At 47.3% G+C, this 24,533-nt stretch overlaps 1 protein-coding gene across 2 annotated transcripts in view; it reads right to left on the bottom strand.

Annotated features, from left to right (window-relative positions):
* Positions 1–2,196: 2,196 nt before the first annotated feature.
* The window catches only part of CORO1C (coronin 1C), a 61,027-nt gene continuing 38,690 nt past the window's right edge, over positions 2,197–24,533 (bottom strand). For both annotated transcript variants that reach the window (XM_062590449.1, XM_062590450.1), the window contains exons 3-11: positions 20,956–21,078; positions 13,519–13,648; positions 10,796–10,977; positions 10,138–10,257; positions 9,472–9,576; positions 7,573–7,718; positions 6,231–6,288; positions 5,893–6,138; positions 2,197–4,996 (exon numbers count right to left, since the gene is read on the bottom strand). In XM_062590449.1, the coding sequence (XP_062446433.1) occupies positions 4,877–4,996; positions 5,893–6,138; positions 6,231–6,288; positions 7,573–7,718; positions 9,472–9,576; positions 10,138–10,257; positions 10,796–10,977; positions 13,519–13,648; positions 20,956–21,078 (1,230 nt within the window). In that variant the 3' untranslated portion in view covers positions 2,197–4,876. The remainder of the gene's footprint in view (positions 4,997–5,892; positions 6,139–6,230; positions 6,289–7,572; positions 7,719–9,471; positions 9,577–10,137; positions 10,258–10,795; positions 10,978–13,518; positions 13,649–20,955; positions 21,079–24,533) is intronic.

The following is a 24,533-nucleotide window of genomic DNA, read 5'->3' as shown; positions in this document are numbered from 1 at the left end:
CACGTCGGCCCGGCGGAGCCCGGCGCGGGCGCCGAGTGCTCCCGCTGCCCGCCGCCGGAGCGGGCCGTTCCCGCCGAGGCCGCGGGAAAGCCCGGGCCGCCGCTCGCGTCCGTCACCGCCGCCGGAGGATGCTCGGTGCCGCTTCCGGGGACCGGTGCACGGTGCGCCGGCGTGCTGGGCGCTGCGGAGCTGGGCAGCAGGTCGGGATTGGGGGGGTTGGTTTCGTCCGGGGGATCCGTCGTGGTCCGTGCAGCGAATCCCCGCGGGAGGCTCCCGTTGGTGCCGGGCAGCAGGTCGGGATCGGGGGGGTCGGTTTCGTCCGGGGGATCCGTCGTGGTCCGTGCAGCGAATCCTCGCCCGAGGCTCCCGTTGGTGCCGGGCAGCAGGTCGGGATCGGGTGGATCAGTTTCGTCCGGGGGATCCGTCGTGGTCCGTGCAGCGAATCCCCGCAGGAGGCTCCCGTTGGTGCCGGGCAGCAGGTCGGGATCGGGGGGGTCGGTTTTGTCCGGGGGAGCCGCGGCGCTCGGCGCTGCAAACGCGTGCTGGGGGCTGCCGCCGGTGCCGGGCAGCGCCGAGCTCAGCAGCCAGGCCGCCTCCGAGGAATTGCTTCCGCCGCCGGCGGTGCCGGGGTAACCGGCCGTCGTGTTGGCGGCGCCGGGCGGCCGCCCGCCGCCGTCCCTCCTGCCGCGGGAGAGCGTCGGGAGCTCGTCACCCTCCTCATCCTCGTCCTCGTCCTCCTGCAGGGCCGTCGCCCAGAGCCAGGGCGGGCCGGCCGGCTCCCCGCGCGCCCGCAGCGCGCCCGGCAGCACCCGCAGCAGCAGCAGCAGCAGCAGCGGGGCCCCGCGCGGGGCCATGGGCACCGCGGGGTCGCGGGACGGGTGCGAGCTCAGCCCCCGGCCGCTCCGCTTCTGAAAGAAAACCCAGCGGAAGCTCAGCGTCTGGAAACGGGAACCGAGGCGCGAGGGAGGCGCGGGCGGGCCAGGCCGGGCGGTTGCGGCACGGCTCCGCTTGCAGAAATGAAATCGCAAGGGTGTTGCGCTCGCTTCGGATCAGGAGAGCCCCCTCCCGCCGGCCCCGGGGCGCCTTCCCCCCCTCCTCCTCCTTCTCCTCTTCCTCCCGGCTCGGCGGCAGCTGCACCGTCCCGTCCGGAGCAGGTGCCTGACCGAGGTGCCCCAAAGCCTCCAGATCTGCGCGGGCGGGCAAGGAAACCCACCCGGGGTTTCCCATCCCTTCTGCCTCCCCGGCACCAAATCCCCCCAGCAGTTAGAGGCCAGCAAGGCCTTTGCATTCCCACGTCCGCCCTCCGGCCACGTCCCGGCGCCGACAAACGTCCCCCCAGCCCCGGCGGGTCTCACCTCCACCGGGGCGCCGGCTGCCGCTCCCGAGGGTCCGGTGGCTCCGGCACCACCGCTCGACTCTGCCCCGCGGCTCCCCGGAGGCAGCGGTGCCGTCGCGGGCGGCCGGGATGCCGCCGCTGCGGCCGCGTGCCGGCCGGGAAGGCGACGGAGCAGCAGCCGGGCTCCGCTGCAGAGCAGCTCTGGGGGAGCCGCTGGGCCGGGCGCCACGGCAGCTCGGAAATCGCCTGCCCCAACCGCAAGCGCGCGGCAAACAGCCGGCGGGGAGCGGGGCCCCGGGGCGGGCGCTGCCGGCGCACATCCTCTGCGGGCGCCGGGGCTGTAAACAACCCGCCGGCGTTGCCCAAATCCGCCCCCGAACCCGGCACGGCTGCTTTGCCCCTGCAGCTGCCCCAGCCCGGCCCAGCTGCGGCCGGTGGTGCCGCTTCCAGCACCAGGGCTGGGTCGGGCGTCAGTGCCGGCAAGGAAGCGGCTGAGCCCGCTCGCGCAAGACGCCGCGATGCACCTGGCTTCGCCCGGGGCAAAGGCTCGGGCTGGCCCCGGCCCGGGGGCTGAGCCGCAGCCGGGCCCGCTCCTCCCAGCCACCTCGCGCCGCTCCCGGCCCCCTCGGGAGACCCCCGGCACCGCTGAGCGCGTCCTTCTCGCCCCCGCGGCGTCTCGAGGGAAAAGCAGCCGTCCCGCAGACCCCCCCGCGCCAGCGAGAGCGGAGCGGTCCCGGGCCGCGCCGCGGCCGGAGCCCTACGCCTTCCCGAGCGGCGGCCAGCGCCGAGGTCTCCAGCCCCGCGGCCGCCTGCTCCGAGCAGAACGCCGAGTCAACGGAAAGAAAACCAAACAGAGCAAGTTTGTAATCAATGACTTTTATCTTTTGAAAATGGAAGCAAATATTTGGACAGATACTATGGCCGCTCTATAAGAGCGCATCTCTCAGGACTTCGCTGGTTCTCTTCTGGGGTATCACGGCTACAAAAAGCTTCAGGCACTGACTCTGTTTGAGCCTGGCTAGGCATCATCAGTTCATTTAAATAAAATACAAGCTATAAACTAAAAATCACGGTGGACTTTTCTCCACCCTCCTCAGACCGTCTACCACACACCAGCCTCGCCTGGGCATTTCCATCCGGCGTTGTGGAAACGGATTTCCCTCCGATTAGAAAGAATGAGAGGTCCCCAAGCGCACAGCCCTGAAGCCACACGTACAAATCAACACAGAGATCACCGTTTGGGGGAGCAGTATGTTTGGTTTTGTTTTTTTTTAAAAAAAAATACACATCATCTCAGCCATTTACTGCAATACAAAAACATCACCAAACATTCAAATAACCCAGAGTGTCTGGACTGTAAATCCAACATTAGTGGCAACTTCCACCACCCCCCGCCCCCACCTGTGCACGCAGCAAGGAACATTTCTCCTTTCTGTTGTGCTCACCACTTAAAACAAAGAAAAACCACTTTTGTGAAACTTCCATGCTATGAAATTGTAACACATTCTCTGTCTTTTGACATCCTGTTCTTGTGCCCCTCCAGCTACGACCTCACCTAACTGTCCCAATGGCATGAGTTCACGTTCCATCACAAACACAGACATCCTTCTGGAACAGAGGATCCTTAATCGGTAAGTTCTGAACATGCAAACACTAGAAAAATGGAGAATTTGAGGATTTCTAGCTACCCTAATGGAAAAAGATCGCCCGAGCCAGGACGAGGGGACGCCCGCTCCCCACGCTCGAAGGCGGCCTCCCGAGGGGCCCCCGCTGGCAGGGGGAAGGGGGCTGGGGCACGCGCCCCGACACCCCGGCAGCCCTCGCCTGCGCCGGGATTCGGCGAGGGCAGCAGACGTTTCCCAGCCAGCGCTCAGACCGTCCCGACATGAGCAGCACCAATACAGCCAATGGGCAAAACCCAAGGCCCAGCCCAGCCCGGCTCTGGCTCCGGCTCCTGCCAGGGAAAGGGCCTCCGGGCCCGGCTGCGCGCCCCACGGTACCGCAGGCGCCGCCTTCGCAACCAAGACCCGAGAAAGCAGAGCCTTGCTGAGCCGAGCAATACAAGGAATTTCAAGATGAGCTTTTGAGTGCTGTGTGCTCACCGAGTCTTTCACCTGAGGATCTCGAAGAACAGCGTGAGAAACCAGTTCTCCAAACTGGGACGAAAAAGGGACAACCCTCCCCTAGCCCTTCCGCTCCGAAGGGCAGGGATTGCACTGGGCCTGGGATGAAGGTCACTTATCTGGGAACAAAGTATTTTCTGCAAAGTTCTACTGCAGGAGTGGGGTAATGATAGAGGGAGGAGGAGGAAAAAAAAAAAAAAAAGAAATTTCATTTCTGGAGACCTGTCACTATAAAATCACCTAGCTACTTCTAATGCTGCTTTGGAAGCAAAGTCAGGGCAGAAACTTCTAACAACAGCACTAAAGTTGGGGGCCAAAGAACTGCAAGCTCACGTATTTTAAAAGCTTCTTAAAGTAAATGAGCCAAAGAGCCTGGTGTTGCAACTCTAATGCAGAAAGAAGAGAAACAAGTATTTACAGCAATGCATACAGCTGAAATGGACACAAGGGAGAACCTGGTTACATGCGAATGTCCCACCGCTTGCAAATCGGCATTCATCTTTCATTGCACGCCCTAAACTTTATAGTCCATGGATAAGTGTAAAAACATTTTCTGCATTAAGTAACTTTTGCCTTAAAATAAAAAAAACAAACCCAGAAACTAAAACATGCCCATTTGGACATGGCTAGAATAATCTAAAACATCAGAATATTTTAAAAGGGCAACATGATACTAGTTTAAAATTTCTGTAGGGTGTAAAAGGCATTTTGTGGCATGAATCACCTCACTTGGAACCGTGTTTTCTAACAGGACACAGGGACCAGAATGCAAGTCAACTTGCATGGATTTATGAGGGGTCTCAGCAGCAGCCATGGCCACACTGCAAACGAAACTGATCTGATTGTTCAAAATTAAGGATTTATATAAAATAGCTTCAGTTTTGTTCTCTAAACAGTATAAACATCCACCACACACACATGTGCACACACACATACACACACACACACACACACACACACAGTGCTGTCCCTTTAAATTTAAAACACAAATACTGCAAAGTGGCAAATAAGAAAAATAAAAAGCAACCTTTTTTTTTGTTTGTTTTTGGCAACTTTAAAAAATGGTTAAGAACAATGTGGTATTGGTCCCTAAATCTAGAAAAAGATATTTGGGCACAACATTGAAAGTCAGAATGGGTTTGTTTCAAGAATTCATAACATCTGGAAAAAAGACCGTAAAAGTAGCACTTATTCTTTTTGACTTGTTTGACACAGTCACATAATTCATTAAAACATCAGGAAAAAAAAAATCTTTTCACTAAAAAGCTTGGCTTTTAATCATCGGCTTTCGTTGACGTTAATTTAGGAGAACGGGAAAGCTCGTATTGGAATGCTGCACGCTGCTGCTTGCCGAACTTGGGAACTGGAATGTGTTCTGGGCTGGCAGCATGTGCCAGCTGCCGCGCTCGCCCTCCGCTCAGTCTGCGATCTTCGCCATCTGCTGTTCTAGCTTGGAAATGCGCTCGTCTTGATTGGTGATTGTGTCTTTTATAGATTTCAGCTCTTTCAAAATCTCATCCAATTTGGCTTCGTTTTGCTGGAACAAAAAGACAAAACATATATTTATTTGTTAAGAGAACTGGCAAGATCACTTTTGCAGAGTGAAGTTTTCAAAGCAAGGGACTTCTCCGAATGGGATTCTCGCAAATCACAAGTGTGCCAGGGTACGCGGGCAAACGGGGATGAGCTGGCTGAAACAACATCTGGCAGAGGCACTATGTTAACTACGGAGCTCACGGCATAGAGCAGCATTTCCAGAAGCATCAGTGTAAACTGGGCTAACATCTGCTCTTTAACAGCAGTTAAAAGACCCACTTGTGACTGACAGCTGTCACTTCAAGATCTTCACACATTACTATACACTTTGCTAGACCACCTGTTAGCTGCACTCCCCAGATTACAGACTCTTCTGCAGCCTTTTTCTGGACCTGCACAGTCCGAGGTTAATTTGTCCCACTGTTTCTGATGGGTTTTAGGCAAAACAGGTGCACAGCTCAAGATCTAATGTTCTTTTTTAACTCCCTATAAAACATGACATCCATCATCTGTAGGGATGAGCAATGAGCTGGATGTTTAAACCAGCTGTATGAGTATGAATGACTCCATGTTACACAAACCCTTCTCTTCATGCAGACAGACCCAGGCTGCGTGAACACAAGCTCTCTCAAGCAGGTGTCTGCTGAAATGAGAAGACAAGTTTTCCTTTACGTCAAAATTCACTGCAATTTTCAACAGCTACAAGAAACCTTGTGTGTACCACTTGTCTGGAATGCCACAATTCATGTATCACCTCAGCTCCAAGTTACCTACCTGCACCCAGTTCCAGATACTTAAGATACACTCTTTTGAGCTTTGTTAAAACTGTTTCTGGAGGTAGAGCCTGGTAACCAAGTTTCAGACAGTCATTCCTAAAAGCTCAGGAATTTTACTCACAGTGTTTGAGGCATCAGCTGCTTTCTTTGGAGCATTTATGAGATCACTTTTCTTGTTTGCTGCAGGCTTGTTGTCCAGTATATTTTTCTTGACCACTTTGAGATCCCTATTCTTGCCTGGAATGTACCCGTGTTTCAAGGAAATGAGAAGAGGATCAGCATTCTTCCCCTCAAACCACTCTTCTGCTTCCAGAGCTGCTTCAGGGCCAGCAGTATCAGGGTACAGGTCATCTTGGAAAAGGTCCGACTACAAACCAGAAGAAATGAATTGGTCAAGTGCTTTGGAGCTAGAAGCTATCAAGCTGGTTTCAAACCACATAAACAGCAGGTAGCGCTCACCTTTCGAGGGACTGTCATGATGATGGGCTCACATTTCCTCTCGTGAAGCTTGAAGAACCTTTCAAAGAAAAGAAGAGTGACTTAGAAGGGAGGACAGCCAATGTGCCAGGCAAAGGAGGCCTCGGTTCTGCTGCTCATGCACAGCAGCGTACTGAGAGACAGAGACAACAGGTGAAAAACGAGCAATCCTAAGGAGTCACAGCTAGGCTGCGCTAGGACTTGCAGGGCCCTCATAGGGGCTGGAGAAAACTACCTGTGAATGTGCCGAGCTCCCCTCTTAGGTACGGGGTGACTTCAGAGAGAGTCGCACTTTGGCCAGAAGGGGCTGTCAGTGAGGCACAGCCCGCTGCTCGGACTGTGGAGACAAGCACCACAGAAGTAATTCACAGGTAACACACGAGCCAGCGTCCTGCTCACTACACCCAGGGTGTCTCCATGCTCTGGTGACCCCCTTGCAGTCTTTCTTTGAACAAGTGCCACGAACTCCAAAGCCCCCACTTTGGCCACCAGGCAGCGCTGCTGAAAAATTCATGTGCTTCAGGCAAGGGCAGGCTCTGCTCTCTCTCACTGATTCCTGCTTTCATTAATAATGAAAGGAGCATCAAAAGGCTTCATGGACAAAGTCCAGCATGTTCCCTGCCAATAGTGGGTCATGAGTTGCAGCAGTAACACAAATCTGCTTTCTCGAGGTGCCTTCTTATTTTGCCCTGTTTTCAATAGCAATTCTAAATAGTATCTGCATGCTGGTCACTGCACTGCTTCCGTAATTATTTTCTAAATTCCTGAAAGTTTCCAATCTTCTTGCTACATACAAACTGGGTATATACAGCACCCAAGCAGCACCACAAGTTTATCACCGATTATGTTGATAACATTGGCCATAATTGACCTGATACTAAGTTTTCAGCAGGCAGCTTGTTCTGCTAGGTATTGCTCATTTATTATGGACTCAGACTAAAGTCCAGGAGATCTTCAGGTTTTATCACGTTATACCTAGCTGCAGTATCACTCCATGTTACCGGGCCTAATAAACATTATAGTAGCAACGGTGCGGCACAGAAGCCCTTCCAACAGCGGGATCTCTGAACAACCGCACTTGGTTTACCAGCAGAGAGCACACACATCGGTTTTAAAGAGGGCTCCCAGCCTCCTTGCCTTGTGCCACGTGCCTCACTTCCCTGCAGAAGCTGACTGAAGCTGTGCTGCATGCACTTGGCTTGCACTGCTTAGGTGCAGCAGCAGCAGTAGAACTTTCAACATCTGCATGGCTGAGCTTGTAACTGGCTGGGCTGCTAAGGTGGCACCAATGACTCTCCTGGCCATTTACAGCCTCTCTCCTTACCTGGCTATCTCACACTTGTTCACATCCAGGCCCCTCTTTGGCATGAACCCCATCCCCCTCTGCGGCTCTTTGCTGCTGAAGGTGTTGAGGTAGTGAACATAGGGGGATTCATCTGTGATCTCAAAGTAGCGAATGCTGCTGTCACCCTGCAAGAAATAAAAAGAAGGATCATTCTAGAGGCTGTCAGGGTAGGTACTCCTGGTGCAGGCACACCTGCTCCCTGCTAGGCTAGGCAGTACCAGTCTTTCCTGATGTCCTTTCCTTCAAGGACCTCTACCAGAGAAGAGGCAGGCTGAAGCTTAATGCTGATCCTCCTTCCTCAGGTGCTGAGGTGCCCCATGCCAATGCACACGCAGGCCCTAGTTGTTCTGGGGCTGTGGAGACAGCCACAATGCAAACTGCAGGGGGCTGCCCCAGATGTCAGGAGGACAAAGCTAAGACAACGGAGAAAGTGCCAAAAATGGACTGCCCCAGAGCACCTGGTGCACAACACAGGGCTGCAGCAGCTAATGCAGGGACATGAGGGACCACCATTTGAAGGGAAGGAAGGGAATATTACTTTTTAGCAGTACAGCATAACCTCCCAAAAGCATCAAATCCAGTATTTTTATGAGTAATGCAGTTTATAATTATTTTTTTCAAGCTAAAACTTCCGTTGTTTACTAGCCTAATACATTTCATCTCAATCTGCTCATAAGAGTCCTATCATACAGTATACTGTTCTGGCCTCAAATATCCATAAGGCATTAACAGAATTACCATGAAGAAATTCTCTAGGGTAATGCAAGTGCATTATCTAAACAGCCTCTCAGTAGTAAGTGCTATTGTTCCTAATACTGTGGGGTACAGTGACTTCCATATTTTTTCTTGAGAAAAAGTTACACTTGCTGCCTTGTACAGAGAAGATTCCTGCTTTCCAGTAAAACGACAGAGTGCCTATTTATCAGCATAATGCTTTGAAAAGAAAAATACACAGATGTATCAGCACCGTTTGTAATTCAACTGCATGACAGGAAGTCTTCTTGCAAAGAAAATGATCTAACAAGTGTGCACAAGTAAGAGAATTTTAACACAACACTGACAAGGACAAGAAAGCATCTGCATAACCTGATCCTGGTTAGAGCTAAAGGGTTGGGCAGAAAGACTACAAAACAGTTTTTCTTTTTAATTCCAGGCAATGCTACCACACTAGCATCTCTGAAACATCAGAAGAGGTAGGAGAGACATAAAGTAAGTTTCTCATTAGCAGTTTAAAAAACAGAATTCTTGAATGTATTTGTATGGATCTTCCTTTGTAATTAATTGTTCATCTTGATTGTCCTTGGTTCCTGTTTGTAAGAAGCCCAAAACCGCGGCATTCAGAAGTGGGTACTTTAGAGCACTTAATGCCTACAGCAAATTGCTTTTAGGAAGAAGTGTACACAATTCCAGTTTTCTGTTATTTAACCTCACAAAATTAGAGTTGGCTTTGCTTTGTGCCCCATCATCTTCAAGTGAAAGGAAGATGACATCTAATACATTCCCTCCTCCCACTCTAATGCACAATCATTCAGGTCAACACCAATATAAGATGCTTTAATGAAGGTATATGATTTGATGCGTTAAGAGCAGCTTTACCTAAGTAAATCCATCTGAAAGAAACATCTAATTATACCTCATACCTTCACAGTGCAGACTTCATGGGCTTGCTGCATAGTCTTGCAGAGTGAGGGTCAAACTGATTTCAGCACAGTCTGATTTTCTCACAGATCTGTCTACAGCTCTGACCATCACTACAGTACTGAACTTATGGTTCTGTCTTTCTCAGTTGAGACACCTAAGGGGCACTTCACAGGCATCATTCATTCAACAGTAGTCTATCTCTACACAAGCTCAGTTATTCTAGAAACTTCTCTTTACCTTGCCACACAAGTAAATAATGTTAGTATCTGGATCATAGAATGGCAGCAAAACCCCATTGCTGGTGTCCATCTCATGAAGGGCTATTGGCTCCTCCATGTTTTTCTGAAAATAAAAACATCAATTATGTTAAAGAAGAACTAAAAGGCTCATGTTAACATACGATCTAAATTATTAACAATTCTTTGTAGTTGGCTCTACCTATTACAACAGTGATCACCGTAAATATTTACAAGCTCATTCATTCCTCAATGACACTAAATACAAAATGCATTAAAATAGCACCCAAGATAACTCATGAAGTTAAGGCAAGGACTTGACAGAGTCATGTTAACAAGTGTCTTATCCCAGTGTGGAGAGATTGTTGCTGTCCTGCTCTGCATATGGAACATTTTCAATGGAAGTCACCTTCACAAAGTTACTCTGCTGTGCTGTGTACATCTTCTCATATACTTCAAATGTGCAGTTACCACTGTTTCATGGCTGCTTGTGGTAATGTAGAGATTGATAGAAATAATTTCCTTTACTGAGTGAACGTCAAGGCAATAGATGAAAAATACTCAAATATGAGAGCTATGAATGCGGCAGGAGACTGCCAGTCAGGGCTAGTAAGTCATCCTGACAACAATATTACAACAGTAAAGTAGTAACGGGACAGGAACCTACTGGATTCCAAAGGGCAAGCTGCCGTTCACTCATGCGGCTGAAGCCGGTCGTGAAGATGTTTCCATCAGCAAGAAAAATGGCTCGCATAGGCCGGGCTCCCTCATGGGTTTTCTCTTTCTCCTGAAATAGATTTACAGGTTAACTTTAAGAAGGAACAAAAAGCCCAACTTATTATGAGCTCTCCTCTAGCTGCACAGAATCCATGGCAGGAAGCACTGTTCCTCCAAGCAGGATGCCAAACACACAGAGTAACATACAACAGTCTTTGCCCAATGCTCCAGGGAAGAAACCAATTACTAAAGCACGAAAGAAGTGGTCACAATTGGTTCATTTCAGCTTTGCCTATCAGATTCTTACAAGGTTAAAGGAAGACTTCTTTGCAAGCTATAACACATGCAGGCTGCTAAATCTCCATTTTGCATACACAAGTTTGGAAAAGTAATTATGTAAAAGGATTACTTGTGGAATTACACTTCTGCAGGTTTTAAAATTGAGCCCTAAAAGTCACAGTTCAAACACTAATTCCAATAAACCCAGACAAATCCTTCAACCAGTGCTACCTTTTCTCTAATTTTTATTTCTTACTTTGAAAAATGTGACTAAGAATGGTTGGCTGTAGTGAAATCCAACGGCATTTACAGTTACCATGCAAACTTACAGCAATGATTTCTTGTTTCCTGGGGTCAATAATTCGAACTTTTTTGTCTTTGGAAGCTGTACAGATTAGGCTGCCATTGCGATTCCAGCTCACATTGTAAATCACATCCACATGCATGTCATCTAAGTTTATGAGGGCTTCACCTGTTCCCACATTCCAGATGATGATTGCATTATCACAACCTGAAAGAGAAGAGCAGCTGAAAATTACAACAGCAATGTAAAAAGGAAAAAGTCAGCAGAAGGGAACAAGTAATAAAATCTGCTGCAGCTCCAATGCCTTGGATGCTGTCTCTTGAACACACTCCGGGCATTGCGAGATATGCAGAGCCCAAGCCAGCACTTTCCTAGTCAAACACAGGTTCAGAGTGGAGATTAAGCAGCTAGAGAAGGCATGAAATTCTTCCCTGAAAGCATGGCCAGAGATAGCCTGCAAGGTACAACCCTTTCTCCTGAGAGCCAGCTGGGTACAGGGGTCCCCCAGACACCATATATTAACACAGCCCATCTCTCAGTATTTGCCTTTGTGGGTGCAGAATTACGAGTACAGCATGAGTTCAACTCAAGATGGAGAGAGGGAGCAAGGAGAGGTGGCAGGGATGCCTGGCCAGAGCTCAGCAGGGCTGCAGCAGGGCCTGGATGGGAACCACAGCGCCTCTTGGCTCACCACGCACTCCTGAGCCCCACTTCATATGCTGAGACACTGAGAGCAACTCTATGGGCAAAGGGGATAAACACAACTCAGCAGAACTTGCCAAGGAGGACAGGCAGACACAGAGACTACTAAAACTGGACTTCTACAATCCAGAGGTGCTGTTACTCTCCAAAACAGAGTGCCATGCACACAGCTATCCCAGCCCTCGGGGCCAGAAATCAGCTGCTCAGCAAGGAACTGATGCCTAGAGAGTACCTCTCGATCCTGATGGCACTGAAAGCACACCTGAGAGCTATGCCTGTGAGCAGAGAGTCTGAAGCCCCAAGGCATAGCTCTCAGCTGTGCTATCAATGCTCTGCACACTACTTAACCCATGCAACCTAACCTTGTATGCTCCAAGGGCCAGCCAACGCTCAGCAAATGCTGTGCAGGGACAGGAAAGATCCCTGACAGAGAGGAAGTCGTAGATTAAAAAGAAAAAAAAAAGAAAAGAAAGAAAAAGAAATATACACCAACACAGAAGAGTTACAGATACAATCAAAGGAGGTCTGCGAAAGGTTACGCCCTGGCCTCTGCTACTGCTCTTTGTGCATTCCGTGCAGGAGCTCTTGGGTCTTGGCTCAACTGCAGGACTCAGGAATAAGAAGTACCAAGGGCAAAGAGGCAATGTTCTTACACCTCTATAAATGAAAGTACTGGCTGGCAGCCAGTCACTGCCTTCTCAGGTTATAGAGATTTGAAATGGAGAGAGTAAGAATGGCATGAATGAAAATGTAGGTAAGTGACAGCACTGGCAGAAGAAACAGCAGAACATAGGTAAAAAGAATGGCAGGCATCAATAGCTGAGGTCAGCAGCTCACGAGGACCACAACCGTCAGGCAGACGGTTTTGTTCAAGGACTAGACAGAAGGAAAACAAAAAACAAAGCTTAAGGTAAGATGACAGCAAAAAGCAAAACAAACAAACATACAACCACACAGGACTGGAGCCATAAAAATTGCCAGGTAAGGAAACAAAAGCGTGGTGTGCAACTTGGCATTTTTTCCTAAGACTCAAGAGAGTAAAATCGTACACTGAAGCAAAAGATCAACTCCAAAAGGGTATAAACGACACCCCAAAACCAGTTCATTGTCACCAACTAAGAAAAGCCCAGGTGACAGTGAGGACTTGATAGCCAGTACCCTTTCTCTTCCATGTCTCTTAGGAGTAATTCTAGCCAGACTGCCTGGATGCACATCTCTTGCTGCTTGCACTTGCAGGCAAAAAAACAACTTTCTAAGTTAACTATGAAAAATCACCTCCTTTTGTGTGCTCTCACACTGAGTTTCATTATATTAACTGCTACAGGGTCTGCGTATCACAGCATTGTTGTGGAAATCGGATTAAAACCAAACTGGTACATCAGAAGGCATCTGCATCCACAGAAAACACATAGCTCATCTGACAGCACAGCTGAAATGATTTGCTGCTTTTACCAGGCTCAAATCTAAAGGTCATGTAATGGAAACCTCAGACTGTGCTAATAGATAATGAATTTTCTATTTTATTTCCATAGTAATGTGACTGTTTCTCAGTGGTCAAAAGAATCTCATTGCATAGATTGTACTAGTCAAGGACACAATTTGGCAAATGCTGAAAATGAGAGTTTGTGGGAGGAATATCCAGGAACCAGGATACCTTGCAGAGATCAGTGAAAAGGAAAAACAGTTGGGCATCTTATAAAAGTACATGAAAACAGGGATGAGGGGAATGCGTATGTAAGTAGTTATCAGCTGATGAAACCTGCAGATCAAATAAAGTCTGGAACAATTTTAATACTGTAACTCATGCCTTCAGACAATTTCCTGGGTCTTGTCCCTGTAAACTGGAGATAGTAAAAGGCCAAGATAAGGAATGGGCTGTGAACCGTGTGTCCCAAAGTTACTTGGCACTGTAATCAGTCTTGGGACTTCACCAGCCCAAGGCAGCTGGGAGAGGAAAGGAGTCAGCAGCTCGTCTCTAAAATATACAGTGTAGATTTGAAACATGAGAGAGGTATTTATTCACTGCACTGCAGTGATGCCTCATACCTGCACTGAGCAGCACGTTACGTGCAGTGGGATGCCAAGCCACAATGCCGACTCTTTTCGAATGGCCTTCTAAAACTACCACAGGCTCCGTCAAGGACAGGGTGAGTCCGTTCTCAGGAATCTGCCACACCTGGAAAGGGGAAGCAAAAGATGGTTAGCCAAGGGCCACCCCCTCTGAAGAACCCATTACTCATTTACTTCATGCATTCTGCACCACAGCAAATTCTAAGTTGCCGCTTCTTGATGTGAACAGGAAGACAAAAATAGGGAGGGAATTGCCCCAAGTCACCAATAAGCCTCTGGCTGGCCTGTGCGTAATATCCTTCCTACCTCATGCTGCCAGTATCTAACCACTGGCTAGTTACACTTCAAATCTCCCATTACCTCCATGTCTAGAGACCCACGTGTATCAGATACAGCCTGAGAAGGATTCAAAATAAATTGCCTTGCAGCTCAAACTCTGTCTGAACAAGCTGGTGTCTTTTTAAATTACGCTTGTCCCTTGCAGGGAATAAGATGCAGTTATACTGGAGCTAATTTTTTATAACTTTAGAAATGCTGTCGATTAGTTTTCCTGCTACATTTATAATCTCCTTTCAAATGCCAATTAACTGAGGAAAAACAGTTTGGTCCAGGTAAAGGTTAAAGCAGCCCAAGTTAGCATTGCAGAAACTACCTTCAGATGCAGCAAACTGTCTGCTGCTTTTCTAATTGGTTACACAACCCTTCTGTTGCAAGTGTCTCCCTGTGGTTAGGAAAGAACCGTCACGAGGAAGAACAACCCCGACGGATCGCATGCCATGTGCCTGGAATTTTAGCAGCTGCATCAGAACAGGTTTATTGAAGGAGGTGCTTCTGCAACATGCAGAGATGAAAGAGCCAAAATCCACCCCCCGTGCCCCAAGGCAGGATCAACTCTACCAAAACTATTCCTGCAATTCAGGATTGGACAACCATCTCTGAACCAAATTTGACCTACACAGACTGTATTAAAAAAATTAAATTAAAAGCCCATTACTAAGCAACTATAACTACCTATAGATAGGTGGCAGCATTACAGCATATTTGCTTCGCCTTCCTTTTGTTCGTTTTTTCTGGAGGAAGAAAATATGGATCGTTGGACCCTGCCTACAATGCCCAAGCAAGCTGTCAAAGCCAGCAGGAGACGCAAAACAAGCGGATTTCGGAAATGAAGCAGACAGACACACATGAGGGCGACATGGATTTTAGCACTAATCCCAATTTCTCTGCTTTCACAGGATGGCTGCAGATAAAAATCTCTGTGATGCAAAAATTCTCAGAGCACACCAGCTCACCTCAAAATAACCCTAAACTGATTCTCACTTCATTGATGCAGCTTTCTCTGTGCTGCCCCTTGCAGTACAGATCTCCCAGCACCCCCAGGCCGCCAGGAGGAATAACCAGCTACACTTAGACATTTACCATTACTGACACACAAGCCTCAGCAGAGATTACTCTTCAAGGGTTTAAATCCCACTTTTTCCTCCTGCCTTATGGAACAGTGCTAGCAACAAGATGTCGCAAACTGCAGCTTTTACCAGCAATCGTATTTTAAAATTGGGTTACAAGCAGAGCTATCCACTCTGGAAAAGCAGGATGTCATCCTGCTTACTTCCAACTCAGTGTGAGGTTTACCAGTGAGTGCAGCCACAGATTTTTTTTTTTTTTTAAATCAGAGGATTGCATTAAAACACAACACCACACCTACCAAATTGCAATCATTTCACCTGTCCACTACAAGGTAAGACTGGGTTACAAAGCTGTCTAATTTTATAGAGGAAGCTTTAATCATGCCAGTCACTGACTATAACCCTGACAGTAGCAAAAGTTTAGAAAGTCTCTACTGATAAGAGTGCAGAACTTTAAGGTCAGTCTGCTAAAATTAGTATCGGCTTTTAATGTAGTAATTTTGTGTAGGGTCTTTTAGATGAACCATCTCCAAATTCTTTGCTATTTTAAGCACTAATGCAGATTATAGGTATTACCTAAAACAGTAAGAAAGCTGGGAAGAGAGTAAAAGAGTTAAGAGGCACCAGCATAAAAGAGGATGCAAGAGCCATACAGGGCCTTTGAAGCAGAGACATAGAAGTTGCGCAGGGGAGGGTTAAATGATACACCTTCGTAGGTGCCCATCCCTAAGAACTGGACCAAGACCAAACTCATCCTGCACTGGAGCCAAAACCAGCTACAGGCATTTTTCTCACCGTCAACCCAGACTAAAGCCGAACTAGTGATGCAAGAGGCCTCCGCTCATACCACGTTCCCAGGCTATAGTTTCAGCAGTTAGAAGAGAACTGGGTGCCCTACCACAAAGATCCCTGTTTTTGATTTGCTTTTTCCTATGTGGTATGGCAGGGGAATCCTTTTGTGCAATCTCTGTTTCACAGAGAAGTCATTTGCTTGCCAGAGAACTCTCTGAGTAAGCTGGGGAGTGAAGGGGGTGGGAGAGGAAAGAGGGGTGTTACAGACAAAATAGCAATTAAAAGGATTAAAAAAAATAAATAAAGTGGCCTTTGGGGTATCAACACATATTTTTTTCTTTAAGGGGTAGAGGGAAAGCCCCTACACTTTACAGCAGCTGCCAAGCAGTGTAATCCTCTGCAGATTACACAAACTATTGACCTAATAATAGTGCTTGGTATTGCAAAAAAAAAAAGACAAAAAACAAAAAACAGGGGTGTAAAAGGTTAAGAGTATGCTCCCAAGCAGTGACCTGGCCCACTCATTCCTACCTAGCGTGGGGTGGCTTTTCAGCATGGGATGAAATTAGATCCATGGGGCACATTAAGGAACCTGCAGCATGGATACAGAACCCAGCCTGCTGAAGGTGAAGACATAAGGCATTCGCACACAAAGGAAACCTTAAAACACTGCAAGATTAATTGGATGTCAGTAACAGTATATCAACTCTCCCAGACTTTTTTTTTTTTTTTTTTTTTTTAAGTTAATATTTCTGGTCTGCTTGCAAGAGAGGGTGTGAAGTTACACCACGGTGCGTGTAGAAGTTTGGCTCACAGAGGAACAGCAGTAGAGGGAAAGGTTCCGCACAAACAGCATGCGAGAAGGAAGAGAGCAAACGTTTTTCAGCACTGCTTTCGTTGTGCCCTTTAAAGAGAATCAAAAACTGCCTCTTCTCCTGGCTCTGCATCAATCCGCAGAGAAGGTTAAGTCAGTTTCTAGGAATAACATCAATTCCTACGCCCACTGCAGGCAAGGAAATGAGTGAGTCTGAGCCCGCGGTTCTGCATCCCTGCTCTTGCATCACTGCAGCAAAAGGGACTTTGTGCACCCATTTCCATGGATGAATTTCTCCACAAATAGTCTTTCCTGGTTCATCCTGTTTAGGTACCACGCCACTAACTACAATATCTCAGCAATTCATTCACTGTTGCTAGCAGACATTAAGTGCTATAAGAACGCTAATATTACTAACTTCTGGGTCCCCGGCATTATTTGCAACAGCACCTGCTTAACTGCCTGGTATCAGGCTGGTGTCTCAGGTCATTGTAAGGGCTCTTGTTTAATTTTTAAAACAATTTGCTGAATCAAACTCACTCTTCTCTGGCCATTACATGCAAACTCATTAGTATTCACCTTGCAATGAAGCAAATTTCCTATATCTGAGAAAAGCCATCTGATACCATCTACAAGCCTTTACATAATCAAACATTTTCCAATTGAATTAAAAAACCTGCAGTACATTACAGTCATTCAGAAGAGTACAAAGCATGAATATTTAAGTAATTCCTTATTTGCTGGCACAAGAAAACCATTCTTCAAAGAGAACATCAAAAAGAGGCCACTGAAGGTATCGGCATGCCACAGCATTGTAAAGGAAGTTTTCCTGAGAGCAGTTTAGAGCAGGCTAGAGGAGATGGGGACTCCCCAGTCCACTCTGCAGAAGAGCAAAGAAATGACCAAAACATCAGTAAATGGGCAGAGAAGGCTACTGCCACTAACTACGCCACATCATTTGTTTGATTAGGGTGCTATCATGTTACGTTGGACGCACGATCCCTGTCTTAGAACAAGGCATGAAAAGGAAATGCTTACAAACTAACACTTGCAGATTACAAGTACTTCATTGTATGTCAAACCACTTTAAATTGGCTTTATTTGCCAACTGACTTAAAAGGAATCTGTTGGCTTAGCACTCCAACTGGCAAGGAGGGGAGGTGGGTGGAGGCCAGCGCATGCCCCCGAGGAATACCCAGCGTGGGCCAAAGGAAGAGCCTTCCTCCACCCTGCAAGAGCCCACGCACTCAGAGAGGAAAGATGGTGGCATTCTGGAGGAGTCATTCTACTTTCTCCTCTGTTGGAATCAAAGACAGCTGTGTGTTTATACCACTGGCACAGTGGCTTTCACAAAGAAGGTTTTGCAAGGATGAGCCGTCCTAAATATTACTCCCCCTACAATTTTTTTTCTCTGCCTCCAAATAATTTCTGAATGTATCAGAAGCAACAGTCAAAATACTGAGTAAAACATGTGGACAATCTGGTCACATAGATTCCATGCGTCTTGTAAATACTTAATCCACTAAAGCCATCCAAGTTGCAAAGCCCAGCAGTATGAGAAAAAGATGTCTTCCCTCCCAGTCCCCCGTTCCAACCTCTAGACTAATGATCTCAAATACCATACCTGTTCGAGGTTTATATGGAGCTTACAGGGTATTTCTAGCTCCTACAGATCTGAGTTTTTATTTGTATGAAACGCTTCCAGCTTTTGAAAGTGCCAAGTTAACCTTCCCTGTGCAACACATAGTCTGCAGACAGTTCAAAGTCATGGCTGCAGGGAATCAGCCCTCCTCATTTCAGGGACGTAACTAAAGCTTAGCAACATTTCACTCAGCACAGTATTTGTTGATGATTTTATCTGAGGGATAATCCCACAAATACTTGAATGGTTAGCAATTGCAGGCAAGGAAATGTAGACAGAAAAACAGAGGACAGACAGGAGAAAAACAGGCAGATGGAAAAGATGGAGGAGCACAGGGCAGAAACAGCAATATTCCTCTGCATAAGGGTATTCTACTATCTGTTCATGATGAGTATGATCTTTCTCATCGCTTGGTTAGATCCCGTCTAAGTCACATTCTCCTATGAAGTGCTACACGTCTAACAGACGTTGATGAAACCTGCTGTGGCAGAGAGTAAGATTCTAAACCCTTGAGTGCCAATGCACAGATAGTTTTAAAACCTTGAAATTTTTTAATTTTTTTTTATAAGCAACTTGTACTTCTACAGAAAGTCACATGATTTTCCTCTATCACATCACTGTTTTTCTCATTTCACCTCAGTTAGTAATGAAGAGTTCAAAGCTGATGAACAACTACATATCCTTTAAAATAAGTTCAATTTATTCAGCGACAAGCTGTTCAGGAAGCAGGACTTTGAAATCTTTTATTAAAGAAAACAGGATGCTAAATTACCCATGCCAAAACAGAAAAGCAACTAAAGATGGGAAGGCTCATTAGCTCATCCAGGTTCCTCTCAAATAATCCAGGCCAGGCTTGTTCTTCACACTACTATCTCTAGCTCGCTGACCAGCCCAGTTTTAAGTGTCCCAAATGATTTGGAATATATCATTTCCCATCAGAAACTGCGATACCTAACATAAGACTTACTCTGTTACCGAGGTCTCTTTGCGTTCTTCATCACTGTTGTCTGTATTAACTTCACTGCATTTTAGATCTTCAGTTAACACACATTTGGCATTTTTTAAATCATTGTAAACACACATTGCACGTGTTTGTTTTTTCAAGTGCAGCAATAACCGACTTGCATCACCTTCTCAGCCACTTGTCCCCTTCCACGCACAGAGGTACTGTACGGGAACCCCAGCGAGCTGAATTGTGGCCAGCCGCACTGCAGCATCCATCCACACGCACGCTGCCTTGGGGGGCGGACAGGCAGCTAACTCCCACCTCCAGCACGTGCAACTTCAGAGTGGATAACCTGCTGTGAACCCATGCCCTACGGGGCTTGTTTGCACAGTTGTAGGCTGAGACTCTTGCAGACAGTTTGTCTTTACATTAGCAGCATTTGGACAACTTGTAATTGAACACTGTTGTTTTTTCTGCATAATTCAATCCCTCTGGAGCCTTACAACATACTTCTCATTGCACTTGGATTAGAGATTTATTTTGCCTCCAAGAAGGCAGTTATGGGCCTTAGCTTCATCAGCTTCTGATGATGCTCATGTTTCAGACAGTGCTCACTCCATTTTGTGTGCCTCCTGGATTCTAGTTTCTAGAGAAACATTCCAGCATCCTTCACAGCTTAGTAGTGGACATTACAAACACAGAAGCTTCTTGTTGCATTTAATATTAAATATAGCACATTTTGTTAACATGCTTCAGCTTCCAAGACTAAGAGATCACAGGCAAGAGCTGTCCCAGGATAAGCCTCTTGGGATGAATCCCCTCCCAAACATTTTAACGATGAACAGAAGCAAAGGAATTTATCTGACATGATCTATAATAAGATTTCAATATAACATTCAGCCTACAGCATTTCTAAATATGGCCAAGGATCACTGAAGTTATTTGGCATTATTTCATCTTACAAGGATTTTCTTTCACTTATTCTGCTGTGTTTGCATACACAGGATTCCACATCCATCACTGAGCAAGGTCATCTATTGTTCAGTGGGCTTTGGCCAAGGTAAAATAGGACTCAAGACCAAGGTTGGCAGGTGCAAAATTTGGATTTTTTTTAAAAAAAAGCTTTAATGTCTACTCATGCCCTGTACTTTTTTTTTTTTTCTGGGGGGTGGGGGAATAAAGTGAGCGCATCATCCTTAAATCAAGGGCTGAAGCAACTCTTAAACCAGATAGGCTCGTCTCCCTCTAATACACAACTCCCAACACACTCCACCACAGCAGCTAGCACATTGGAAACAGGGAACCACCTCTGTCTTCTGAAAAGCACTATAAATAACATGTCACCACTGATCAGCAATTCTTTTTCTCCTTCCTTGTCCCAACACCAGATAGATCTCCAGTGGAAGGAAAATGGAAGAGTATTATAAGACAGAGCCAGAAAGACAAAAGACCAACCCAGTCACACAAAACTTGATCTCAGTGGTAGAGAGACAAACTCTTCTCAGAAACAAGAGAGTGAGTCTTCTCAAACAGTAGTACAAAAAGAAAGCACCAATTGAGAAAGTCCAAATTCTGCTATTACACAGGTAATAAAGCTCAGTTTTTGCTTCTAGTGCTCCAACAGCTAGTTTCTGCAAACAAGTTAACATCTTTTCTTAAGCAGAGCCAGAGTATGATGCCACAGAATGTCCTTAAATACTCTTGCATTAAAACAGCAGATACCCACTAGTATTTTGAAATACGAGCGCCATTTGCAGCACCACTTTTTTGGGTGAAGCAAACCTTGCACCGTAAGACAAATGTATTAACTCACCATGACAGTGCAGTCCTCAGAACCACTGGCGATGACCTGGTCATTATGAGGACACCAGTCTATGTCCAGCACTGGTCCCGTGTGGCCACAAACTGTTGGGTATGACTTGTCAATTCTGCCTGTCTGAAGGGAGGGAAAAAAACAAAATATTAAGAGAGCTGTAACACACAGAAGACAGAGTGCAACACTCCACCGAGGAGAAGCGACTTCCTATTTCTCCACTAGCTCTTTCAATATTGACTATTTTCGTGAAATTTGGAACTAATCGTCTCATGTATTGACAGTGGAAATGAACCAATGATTCTCTTCTCTAGCACTGGCCAAGAGGTGCTGACTAGCTGGGAACTTTTGACAGTGCAGGACAAACAGTCAGAGGTCCAGCACGCGAGGGTTTTGCTCACACCAGCGCACCGATGCTTTGCTGCCCTCGTCCTGTTGATGTTCCTGGCAGAAATTCCTGGGAATCGGCCCTCGGTCTGTCCCCAGCACTTCAGGAAGAGGGCTGGCAGCAGCCACTGAATGCTCTTCCCCACCTAAGGAAACGCTGGTTTTATCTATGCTCTTTCGTGACATGGCTAAGGAGAATTGAGCTAAAATTTTAACTGAAAGGTGTTTCTGGTCATTGAATTTACTAAGTTTACTTGTTTTCAGCATAAAAGCGTGACCTTTTCACAGGATCTGCAAACCAGGGGTGGTGGGAGAAGGAGACAGGGAGGGAAAGTTCTGGGACAGACTTTATTTCTTTTGTTTTTGAACGTGCAGAAGAGGTTGGCATTCCAGTTCTGCCATTTGGTGACAACATTCCCCAGCCTTGGGGTTTCTGTCCCCTAATATATGCCTCCTACTGATTTCCATGCAGAAGGCTATTCCTATTCAAAGTTTCCCTGCACACAAAAGCTCAGAATAATGCTGGACACTGGCTTTTAAAGACTACTGACCTCAAGACCTCTACTAGAAAGAAAACAAGATATAGATCCAAACAGAGTTAAGTTACAAAAAAAAGCAGCAGCCATTTCCTAAGTGACCAAATTTAGGTTTTAAGACAGTGATGTATTCTCACAATGATTCATGTCCTTCTGAAACTGTTAAAAGCATGGTAGACAAAAAGCTATAAAAAAGACACTCAAAAATTAAAGTCTATCTAATCCTTCTTGGATGCCATAATATGAAATAGTATTTAAGAAGTTAATACACCTAACTGATATGTATATTTCACCTGATTTTCACGTGATTTAATTTTTTAAAAAAATACAGGGGACATGCTCATTTCAGAAGTCACACTACAGACTAAATACAAATACAGAACTAAATTAAAAGAGAAAATATGACTACTACTGCAACGTGTCAGTGAATACCTGCCCCGGTTCCCAGGCAGGGCTCAGGGTAATCTGCTAAGAGGAGTCTACAGAAATCATCCGCAGGCTGCACGAGCGCTTGTCAGTTCAGTTTAGCGTTTTTAACAGTAATTTATTACTATGCGCGCGCGCGTGTGTGTGGGGGGGTCATTTTGAACAAATTAAACCACAAATTTCACTTCTCAGTTTTGATCAAGATAAACCTTAACAGCATGAGTACAGTCAACTGACTGCGACAGCCATCTGACCGCAGGGACCGGGCAACAGCGCGGCACGCTTTTGATCACCTAAAATGGAGCTCGTGTTTTAAAGCAGCTATCCTGCAGCTCCGTTAGCTCAGTAAACCGCAGCGCTCCGAGGGCGGCAAGGGAAACGGCACGATGGAGGCTCCACGCGAGCCGCCCGCGAGCGCTGCTTCCAGCGGAGAGATTTCCTCCAGCTCCCGCGCCGCCGACCGTGGCGCTCAGCTGCGAAACGGCCCCGTTCCTCTTTTGGCTATCGCCAGTGGCAGCGGCCCTGCTCCGCGGAGCAGGCTGCCCGTCCCCTGCTCAACTCTCGAGTCAGCCTCAGCAGCGGCCCGCGACGCGGCGGCGAGGGGCAACGGCCCGCGCGCAGAGCTGCCGAAAGCGCCCGTCCTCCCGGTGCACCCGGCGCAGGAAACCCACTGCCTCGTCCCCAGCTTTGGTAATTCTGAGAAGCTGGGGTAAAATTCAGCCTTGTCGCTACGCCGAGAGGCTTGAGAGCCACAGACAGGCACGACTGTTTCGACAAGAACAGCAGGCGTTTGAGGCCAGTGCGCCTGAATCAACACGGAGCAGCGTGTGGCGCAAAGCAGAAGTTAAACCAAACTGAAGAGAAATACCTTTGCGCCGTACTGCAGGTGAACGGCAACTTAGATCAGTATTTAGGAAGCAAACCTCCTGCCTGGAGGTGGACTGTGAGATTAAAAAAAAATAACAAGGGAACAAAGAGTAAGAAAGGGGAAAAGGAGAAGCATCTCCCTGCCTGCTTCCATTAAGTTTAAGCAATCTAATAAGTATTTATTCACCGAAATTTACAGTGCACAAGCAAGCACAGCACTCGTACGGAAAGCGCGCGCCACGCCGCCTTCGCGCGAACGCGGCAGCTCCTCCCGGGCTGGCAGAGGAGGACAAGGCAAGAGGAGGTGCGCCGGCCCGGCGAGGTCCGCGGCTCCAGGCGTCGGCCTCACGCCCGGGCAGCGCCGCTGCCGCGCCTCTGCCACGCTAAACCAACCGAGCTGCTCCCCAAGGTCTGCAAAGGATGATGTCAAGAAAGCACACATGAAGGTAATCAAGACAACGCAAACGGACAGAACGGGTGACTGTCCAAAACGCTGCCGCGCTGCTCAAACTGCGAGTCAGCTAAACGAGGTCGCATCACTTTCAGGGAAGCTGCTGAGCGGCGCTCGGACGCAGAACAACGCCCGTCTTCACAGCGCAGGAGCACTCGCGGCGTTCTCCTGAACCCGTGAGAGGAAGCGCGCTCCCGAGCTGGGCTTCCAAACACAATTAATCTGCTCCACTTTAAAAAAACATTTTTTTATTAGAAAGCGTTACCCTTCAATCGGGATCACAGGGCTGTCAAAGGGCAGTAACTCACGTCACTGCTTCGGAGCCTGACCCAGAACACCTCTCCTCCGAGCCAGCTCTCGGAGGCAAAGCAGGAAGAAGCACTATTATTGCTGGCCAAGGACCTTCAAAAGAAAACTCGGAGCTGCCGTAACACCACCTCTGTTACCAGCGCTCCTGAGTCAGTAACGAACCCAAACTGAATCATCCAGCAGGGTAAGAAATGGGCAACTCTTATCTAAGATCTTGTGTTGGATGTACTATTTTATTACCTCTCTAAACCAGTTTTGCAAATGTTGTCAGTACAGAGTACATCACAGGCTTCCTCTTCCCAGAGGTGTTTCCATTTCCGGAGCGGGAGAGATCTATTCTGGTGCATAATGTGGGATTAGCTATGCAGAGAAGTGCTTTAAAATATACTTTGGGGAGCTTTATCTGGCTTAGCCAAAAGGAAATTCTCATACTAAAATATTCATTTTGCAGAGCTGCTCTTCTGGAGCGTCTGAAGAAGAAAGACAGGCCAGTATTGTACCAAACCGCAGAGATACAGCCAGAGCAAGCAGCTCTCGAATCCCACCGCCAGCTCTGCTGAAGACCTGATGACTTACTGTGTGGCTATGGGTCAGTTCTGGTT

This window comes from Rhea pennata, chromosome 17, assembly GCF_028389875.1.
Source record: "Rhea pennata isolate bPtePen1 chromosome 17, bPtePen1.pri, whole genome shotgun sequence".
NCBI lineage: Eukaryota > Metazoa > Chordata > Aves > Rheiformes > Rheidae > Rhea > Rhea pennata.
This window is presented reverse-complemented; position numbering and strand designations above follow the sequence as displayed.